General features: G+C 37.5%; 1 protein-coding gene across 1 annotated transcript; it reads right to left on the bottom strand.

Annotated features, from left to right (window-relative positions):
- Positions 1 to 817: 817 nt before the first annotated feature.
- si:ch211-119o8.6 lies at positions 818 to 8,004 on the bottom strand (the record flags this gene model as incomplete). The annotated part of the gene is given in 4 exon segments (NM_001114740.1): positions 818 to 2,934; positions 3,098 to 3,120; positions 3,208 to 3,381; positions 7,581 to 8,004. Coding segments are annotated over 4 exon segments (2,208 nt in total). The 3' UTR covers positions 818 to 1,199.
- Positions 8,005 to 10,138: the final 2,134 nt, after the last annotated feature.

Raw genomic sequence — 10,138 nt, forward strand, 5'->3', positions numbered from 1 at the left:
TCTCCCTTGACCAGACTTAGAATTTCTTACTATGTTTATTTGTTCGACTGGGAATGAAATAGCTGGAGTGGAATGCGAGTCTGCAAACAGCCACATGAACGAATGGGAATATGCTGAAAAACACTTGATTGGTTGGAAACCGAATCAAAGGAATCTGGGAAAAGACACGGAATGAAAAGATCTGCATGAGTGCCTGGACGAGGAACTCACAAAAATGTCTTTTCAGAGTGTGAAGCGTGAACACTATCATTATCATGAAAATGTATAATTTCGGTCTATTTTCAGCTCAGTTTTTTAGGACATTTCTTAGCTACCTGTGCTGCTGTAGAATTGTACATCAGTGATCACTAAAAAGCTTAGAAGCACAAATTGTAGAACTAAGAATGTGTTTTGTTGCACTGTATTCTGATATAAGCATTAAACGGTAAGGCTAAATTCTGCCTTCTTTAAACCAGATTCGAAAAATATCCAACTTGGAATGCTAACCCAAAGCCTTATACGTCATTATGATCCCTCTTCATTGTGCATGAGATTATCATACCTTCTGGGTACAAGAGCAGGTAATGCAAGACCGCAGATTCAGACTGAGTGAAGATATTTAAATCACAGAAGCTGGTCCTCTGGCTAAAATTTCAGAAACTGTGCCATTTGCATCGAAATCCATTTTTATTTTCATACCCAAGGACTTTTGTTAGATATTAAAGCACCTAAACAGTTGTCAGACTCAATCCAAACACATGGAAGTATTGTTTGAAAAGCGGACTATTATTTTGGAGACTTTCTGGTTTTTATAAAAAGCACATCACATCAGTATTTAGATACTGTGGGTCTTTAATGACAGAACAAAACATCCATAATTTTTTTTAATCAAAACTAAATCACAATTTGTCCCAAACCCATCTTTAAATTCATACACTTTTATCATTGAAATAAATTACTTTTCTTGATTTTACAGAAGGTTCTACAACGTTGGGTTTAGGGCATCTTTACAGTTCATTCAAATTCTGTCTCAAAGCACAGACTGCCATCTAGTGCCACTAATACAAAATGCCATCTAAATGAACTCAAGTGGGGGGATTCTTCTTCACTCAAATGCCTGGACAAATGCAAGATGATCAGATGGCAAACGATGTGATTGAAGCATATTAACAGCCTGCATTTGTTGAAATCATAATTTCCAAGTTGAAAACATCATCCATTTAAACTCTCTCAGAATGAATCAATTTATGCTGTTTTAGTTGATCGCTCCTTTTGAATCCTTTCCCACAGTCTGAACACTGGTAAGGCCTTTCCTCGGAGTGCGTCTTCACATGTCGTCTTAACGTCTCTTTCCTTGCAAACTTCTTCCCACACTCAGTGCAAGCATGGTCCATCCGTCCTGAATGTTGGAGTTGGTGAGTAACCAATTTCCCATCCGAGTTAAAGCTCTCCCCGCACTCGAGGCACACAAACGGCTTCTCGTCAGAGTGTGCCATCTGACGGTGCTTCTGCAGGTAGGACATGGAACTGAAACTCTTCTCACATTCATCGCAGTAGTACATTTTCTTATTCCCAGAGTGACCCTCCATGTGTAGCTTCAGGCAACTTGCTGAGCTCAGGCATTTCCCGCAGTCCGTGCACTTGTAGACTTTGATCCCTGCATGAATGTCTTGATGCCTTTTCAAGGTGTCATGGCGAGTGAAGGTTTTGCCACAGGTGGTGCAGTCTAACAGGGTCTTGCTGGAATGGATTATCATGTGACTCTTGAGAGTAGAGGAGCACTTGAATGCTTGGCCGCACTGAGAACAGCTGTAGCTTCTTTCTTCAGTGTGCACCACTGAATGCGCCTTGAGATTTGCGCGCCTAGCAAAGTCCCTACCACACTTCTTGCAGTGGAAGGGCCTTTCTCCAGAGTGCATGACCTGGTGGGACTGCAAACTGTTCTTAAAGCGAAACCTCCTGTCACACTTAGGACACTTGTAGGACTTGACTTCAGAGTGTACAGCAAGGTGTCTAGTTCGATCTCCGGAAGAAGGGAACCTTTTTCCGCAGTGTTCGCAACTGTAGGGTTTCTCTCCAGTGTGAAGACGCTCATGCAATTTGAGGCTGTTGGGATGCTTGAAGGACTTTTCGCAGTATGTGCATTTGTGCGGGGATTCCGGGTAATGGATCTTCAGGTGTGACGTGAGGTGGCTCAGCCTTTTGAAGCTATTATCGCAGTAGGTGCAATGAAAGGAACGTTTGTCTTGGTGAATAGTCTGGTGAACATTGCATTCTTGCTTCCTCAGGAATCCCTTCCCACACACAGAACATTTGAACGGCTTGTTGCCTGCATGGCCATCCAGGTGAACTTCCAGCTCAGCCTTGAAGATGAACTTCTTGTCACACTGCGGGCAAGGGAAAGGCCTCTCTCCGGTATGGGTTGCCCTATGGGCTCTCATGGCTGCCGCAGTGTTGAAAAGCTTCCCACAATGATCACACTGATGGGGAAGGTGGCCCATGTGTAACCGCAAATGAGTGTTTAGAGTACTTCTTCGAGAGAAGCTCTTCCCACATTGCGAGCAAGAAAACGGCTTCTCTCCTGTGTGGCTCCTCAAGTGATACTTCAGTGCACTCTCCCTGACAAACTTCTTCTTGCAGTAAGAGCAGTCAAACAGCTTCTCACCGGTGTGCAGCCGCTCGTGCATGGACAGCTCATGTCTATCAACATAACTCTTTCCGCAGGTAGAGCATTGGTGTGGCTTCTGCAGGGAGTGAACCTTCTCATGGGCTCTAAGGTCAGACTTTCTTTCGAAGCTCTTGCCACATTTTAAACAAAGGTTGGACCTTAAAGATCTACAAGTCGTTGTGGTTGAAAGATGTGGAGGCTCTCCAGAGTCATTGGGTTCCATTAAAACAGAACTGGATGTAGGAACGGTGTCATGTATCATCAAGTCTCTGTGTATTTCTTCATTACTAAAAGCAGTAAATCATGCATTAATCAAATGCTTTTACAAGAAGATGACTTGAAGACAACACCAGGGTTTAGAGGCTGAAGTACCATTTTACATTTCAAGTTTTAAAATATTTATGTACTATGAGAGATTTTTGGAATTTCATCAGACTATGGTAGACTCACCTGACTTCATTGGATGGCTCCCTCTTAAGAAAAAAAAAAAAAAAAAAACAAGAACGTGTTTAAAAAAGGGGTTTTCTGGTAGGAAGATGTATGTTGATTTGAAATCTTACCTTTACAGAGGAAATGTCTTCGATTGTAGGTGTGTATATAAGATCATCAATGCTTGTTTCCACTGGTTCATATTTGGTCTCCATCAACATCTGGACTATGGTAGTCATGTCCTCTTCTGTTTTGATTCTGGGAATAGTGCTCATTACCTGAGATATGGTTGTCTCCTCTAATTGCTGTTGAATTTAATTTTTATTTGACAGATTTTAGACAAGCGGTACAAAAATACAAGTATCCCATACAATAAAAAACAAAAACTGTCGAGGATAAAACAGAATGAAGCCCTGAGCTTGTTTCCATTTTGGTCCTCGCTGTTAAATAAAACAAACTATGGCTTCAAAAACTGTTGATGCATAAAACAAACAGAAGCTCCACTTTTTAAAACGGGAACAAAATTATTCACAAATACATGTATTACTTCATTGATTTATTTTCTTTTCAGCTTAGTCCCTCGTTTAATCAGGGGTCGCCACAGCGGAATGAACCACCAACCTATCCAGCATTTTTTATGCAGCGGAGGCCCTTCCAGCTGTAACCTCATTCACAATACAATAACATATAAAAATAAAACATCATCATCCACCATGCAAACAGATTATCCTCATCAAACAACCATCTTTTGATCACTTTTTTTAAACCTTAAGTTCTTCATTTCCTTGATCCATTTTGGTCATTTGTTTTAGATGTAGCACTTGTATATAAAACATATTCTTCCCTACTAGACTTCGAAATTAAACAAACAAATATATAAAATCCCAACCCCTATTACTGCATGAATGCTGTTTCCTCACCATTTGAAAATAGTTCACTAAATAACTAGCAACCACATTATTAAACATTTTACATACTATTCCCGGTTTTAAAAAACATACTCTTTTAAAGAGAGTTAACATACATTATTCTTTAAAAAAACGCTTTGTGCAAATGTGCTCTAGGACGATTTTTCCTTCATACTCTGTGAGTAGCTACTCAAAATAGGGTTGAATCTAAACTCCTGCCAATAATTTTAAAGACTGAACATCCAATAGATCAGCTTGCTTTGCTAAGAACATGATTCTTCCACATACAGTTGAAGTCAGAATTATTCGCCCCCCACTATGAATTTTTTTCTTTTTTTTTTTAAATATTTCCCAAATGATGTTTAACAGAGCAAGGAAATTTTCACAGCATGTCTGATAATATTTTTTCTTCTGGAGAAAGTCCTATTTTTTTTATTTCGACTAGAAATAGAATTTTTTAATCACCATTTTAAGGACAAAATTATTATCCCCTTTCAGCATTTTTTCCCCGATAGTCTACAGAACAAACCATTGTTATACAATAACTAGCCTAAATACCCTAACCTGCCTAGATAACCTAATTAACCTAGTTAAGCCTTTAAATGTCACTTTAAGCTGTATAGAAGTTTCTTGAAAAATATCTAGTCAAATATTATTTACTGTCATCATGGCAAAGATAAAATAAATCAGTTATTAGAAAACAGTTATTAAAACTATTATGTTTAGAAATGTGTTGAAAAAAAATCTTTCCATTAAACAGAAAATGGGGAATAAAATAAACAAGGGGGCTAATAATTCTGACTTCAACTGTACCTTCATAAAAAACTTTCTTGCCATAACATCTCCTTATCATTTATCATCTATTAAACGCCCCAAATAATTTACAACATTTTTTGACTCAATTATAAAAATCATTAATCCTAACCACAAAAAATCGTCATTTATATGATAAAATGTGATGGTCTACCATGTCAAATGCCTACTGAAGGTCAAGCTCCCCTACAGCTCCCCCATTCTATCAGTCATATTTATTATGTAACATGATATGCAAGCATAGACATGTGTAATCCTGGACCACAACACTAGTCAAAAGATTAAAAAAAAAAAAACAGATGTGTGCAACAAAATAAAAATGTTATTTTATGCAAAAAAGAATAGTGTTCCATAAAGACATCTTGTAAATGTCCTACTGTAAATATATCAAAGCTTGATCTTTTAATCATTAGTAATGCGCATTGTTAAGCAATAGGTTTAGACTTTAAAAGCAGTTTTCTCAGTATTTAGATCTAAACCATTAGATTTTAGACTTTCAAATCTTACATCAATGGAAATCAAACATCAATCTCAACTTTAAAAAAAGACACCTACGACTGCTTTTGTGGACTAGGGTCACACATATTTCACAAGTTTACACATATGTAAACACAAATAGTGAAGTAGAATTAATATGCATGCTTCTGGGAAGGTCTCTGCCCTAGATATAACTTCATTAAGCAAATATTTAAATCCAGTGTTTGTCAACCATGTTCCTGGAGGACCACCAGCTTTGCACATTTCCCATGTCTTAATCAAACACACCTGACTGAGATCATCAGCTCATTAGCAGAGACTGAAAGATCTGTAATGGGTGTGACGTACAAAGGAGACATCCAAAACATGCAAGGTTGGTGGTCCTCCAGGAACGTGGTTGAGAAACACTGCTTTAATCTAAAAGATCTACATTGTATTCCAAAATTATAGTAGTAAAATATTATTGGATCAGTGTCAGAAGTTACATAAGTTACGTTCACACTACAGGCAAATGCGGTGCAAATCAGATTTTCTTTTGCCCACATGAGACTCAGATTTTGTTTTGACAGTGTGAACAGCTCAAACCGCATGGAATCTGATCATTTCAATTCAGATTTGTTCCACTTTCATATGTAGTATTAAAAAATATATATATCTGACGTTTTGCAATGTGACCGCATTGTGAACGGTTATGTAGGATTTCAAGCCACTTTTACACAATCATTATGTGTCATATTCTGTGCTGTAAACATCATCTACTCCTCAGCAGCATAGCAGAATAGCACACAGAGCAAATACTTTACTATAAAAAGTTGGTTGTTTACATTAGAAAAAAAATTGGAACGCAAAACTGATGCTTGTTAACCAATCATTAACCATTAACCTTTCAAAAAAAATACCATTCAGCTAGACTTAACATCACAGTTTGTTCATAAAAATGGCGTATATAAAATGAATAAAACACATAGGCCTACAAAAAACAGCTACATTTCACTTAAATAATGAATACATTAACAAACCAAATATGAAAGATTATGATATGAATATGAAAACTTCACAGTTCAATCTGCCACTGCTCTTTAACTCTTGATGAGTTCACCACACTGGCGGTCAGAAAGGCGCACACAAAATCACAAATGATCAGTGTTTTCAGTCATAAAAGACCTTATTTTAGGTTTCAAATGGTGAAATACATATTAGTAGTAGCAGAACAACTCTTTACAGTTCATAAAATGCCCTACAATTGTCTGTGAAAGAAGCAATAATCATATTAAACCTAATCTGACAATGTGCTTACCTCATACAAATATAATTAACCATTTTGTGCTGTCTGCAACTGTAATTTTGCATGTGCGTGTCAGTTTAGGATCATCTGTTAACACTGGAAATCTGATATTGGCAAATTAGAGAAGCCTTGCAGTGTGAACGTAGCCTTATACAGCAGTTAATAAGCATTATAGTCAGCTAAGAACTTTAGAATGTTCAGCCATATATCAGTATATAAACCATTTTGAGAGATGTAAACAATAACAATGGTCTTGACGTACTTCAGGTTTCACATTTTTAATTTCAATAGTTTCGAGAATCCCAACGTCCACATATTGATAAATATTGTTATGATGGCTGTTTTAATGTCAAGTCATGATTGAATCACCTCTTGTTACAGTTATGAAGTAGTTTGACAACAGGCAGGAAATGTTCATGGGCAAATAACATCACCTCATTGAAATGATCTATTTAATTTTTAATATGATGGTGAACATAACTGCTAATAACCGATTCTTTGCCTGCTTGACTTGGGTTTTCCTCTCTGGATAGTGACTTAAATCATGGATAGTCTCCCAAAACTAAAAATAATTCTGTCATGATTCACACAACCTGACCTTTTTTTTTATTCTGTTGATCACAAAATGATATATTCTGGAGAAAGTTGGAAACCGGTAGCCATTAACTTTCATAGTATTTTTCCCTACTATGAATGTCAACTAGTTGCCAGCATTCTTCAAAACATCTACTTTTGCATCCAATAGAATTATGAATCCTTTTAAACGGACATAGTACATTTGACAAATTAAAACAGATGATTTCTATTGTGCTATTTATTCCATAAAATACCAACATAGTTCAAAATAAACTTGAGTTAAATCTTTTTCAATTAGCTTAGTTCTCCTACTTTGCAGCTTTCATTAGAAAGTCCTAAAAATCTACACCTGGATCAGAGCAGACCATTAACTGTAACAGCTTTACGAAATCAAAATAAAAAGTGTGGCTTTTTCTTAAGTTAGGCACCAGAGCGGCTCACTTACCATTTCACTTTCCAAGTTCCCCACATGAAGTGGTTTGAAGTTGCTGTCTTGAGAGAATTCACCCTCTGAGGCAAAGCGAGAAATACTTAAATGATGAAGAAGAACAGAACAGCGTGTCTCCTTCAAACAAACAGGACACTCCAGGGACTTGTTGAGCTCCCAGTAGCTTTGTAGACAGTTTTTACACAGGCAGTGGAGACATCTTAGAACAACAGAGTCTTTTAAAGAAGTGCAAAGATAGCAGACAAGATGCGTGTCTGGCAAGATGGCAGCCATATTACTGCTTAAACAAGGTGGACAATTACATCATGATAACAAAAAAATAGATATAATTAATTGTGTGTTGACAACTAGTTGTTTTGTAAGTAGATCAAGTCTTTTACCAAACTTCTTTGTGATCTTCTCCATGCCACAGCTTCTTCCTCTTTGTCCAATTCAATGAGTCCAGCTGACAAATAGTGGTCAATCAGTAGCACTGGCTCCATCTAATGGACATGATCATATTGAAAGAATGAAATGAAGCTTCCAGTGCACACATTTAACAAATAAAGAATACAACAAGTGTTATGACACAAATCAATCTTATTTATAGATGATAAACAAATTCATATGGGTCAATTTTGTAAAAGCGCTATACAAATAAAGCTGAATTGAATTGAATCAATTTGATACATTTCACTACACATAACTAAACTACACACTATACCAGGATCCTGATAGATTTTTTGTATGAAGCAAAAATGAAGGATAATGAGTCAGGGAGGTTAGACTTTATAAACCTAACTTTCGGCTATAAGTTGGATCTAAGACAACACAACAGATAGTTCTATAAAACATCTTTTTTTTTGTAGCCAATGCAGTGGCGCTGTAGGTGGTGCTGTTGTCTCACAACAAGAAGGTCAATGGTTCGAGCCTTGGCTGGGTCAGTTGGCGTTTCTGTGTAGAGTTTGCATGTTCTTCCTGCGTTTGTTACATGGCTTACATTTCCTCCGGGTGCTCCGGTTTCCCCCACAGTCCAAAGACATGCGGTACAGGAGAATTGGGTAAGCTAAATTGTCCGTAGTGTATGAGTGTGTGTGTGAATGAGTGTGTGTGGATGTTTCCCAGAGATGGGTTGCAGCTGGAAGGGCATCTGCTTTATAAAACATATGCTGGATAAGTTGGCGGTTCATTCCACTGTGGCGACCCCAGATTAAAAAAGGGACTAAGGTGAAAAGAAAATGAATGAATGAATCTTTTTTGTATTCTGTTGAATTATCTATGGAATTTCATTCGAATAAAATTAATATTCGTGCAAAAGATTTCTTAAATTATCTTAGCATCACTCCAGTTGTGTCTTTAGATTGTTTTCCAGTTACATTTAGGATTAATTATGTCATTTATTTAGAATAATAATTGTATAATAATAACAATAATACTGTTATTTACTTATAATTATATATACTAAACTACAAATGGAAAGCTTATTTCATCCACTTTCAAATTATATTTCAATCTCAATCTCACAAAACAGACCAATATGACTGGCTTTGTGGTCAAATAAATAGCACTAAATAAATAATGCTCCTACTGCAGTTAAAATAGATGTACCTCTTTAAAATGGAAGAGCTTGTGGGAAGAAGCTGTTCCTAGATCTATAATGCCTGGTGAATGAGCTGGCAATCAGCCGGCATCAGTTCAAATAGATTGTGGACAAGAATGAGTCTGTGTTGATGGTACCTGACCTTGTTTTTTTCCAGGGGGCTGGACAGGCAGGCACCAATAATCCTCTGTGCTCTCCAGACTGCTGTTTTTATTCTGCTGATGTCTGATTTGGTCACCTAACCAAACCTGAACACAGGACAGACTCAATGACGGCTGAGCAGAACTGTGTCAGCAGCTTCAGTGTCAGGTTGAACAACTTCAGTTCTTGAAGGAAGAACAACCTTTGCTGGGCCTTTTTCACTCAATGTCCCACTTCAAAATCCTTCCATTGAACTTAATGAGTACAGACATGTCACGATCACATCTGTAGTCATCTTTTGAGTGACTGGTGTTGGCCAACCTAAAAGAACTGACTGGTATATTGCCAGATACTCAGTGCTTGCCTGCAGATGTAGATGATGCAATTGGAAGCAAGAACTTATTCGTGGACTTCATTTTGGCTTCCAGTACCATCAGACCGGGTCTTCTGTCATTCAGACTGCCCCAGTCTTGTCAGAGGATCTTCAGCTTTCTGACAGATAGGCAGCAGTTATTGAGGCTCTGGAAAACTCTAACTATAACCTTCTGAGGTTTGTAGGCTACACCACAGTCATCGTCAGCAATCATAACAACCTGGAGCTTAACAGAGCTCAAAATAGTGGAGATGATGAACTTTAGAACGGGCGACCTGGAAAGGTTGTTTGCAATGCAATCTCAGGGCAACTAGTAACTTTTTGATGTAGTGGTTAATTTTATAAATTTGTACAATCTTAAAGCAATTACAGCCTCAAGTCTTTTTGAATATGATGCCACAAGCATCAACACATGTCATTGGGAATTTTTGCCCATTCCTCTTTGCAGTACCTCTCAAGCTC

The sequence above is a fragment of the Danio rerio genome, chromosome 2 (assembly GCF_052040795.2).
Source record: "Danio rerio strain M-AB ecotype USA chromosome 2, GRCz13ab, whole genome shotgun sequence".
Classification (NCBI taxonomy): domain Eukaryota; kingdom Metazoa; phylum Chordata; class Actinopteri; order Cypriniformes; family Danionidae; genus Danio; species Danio rerio.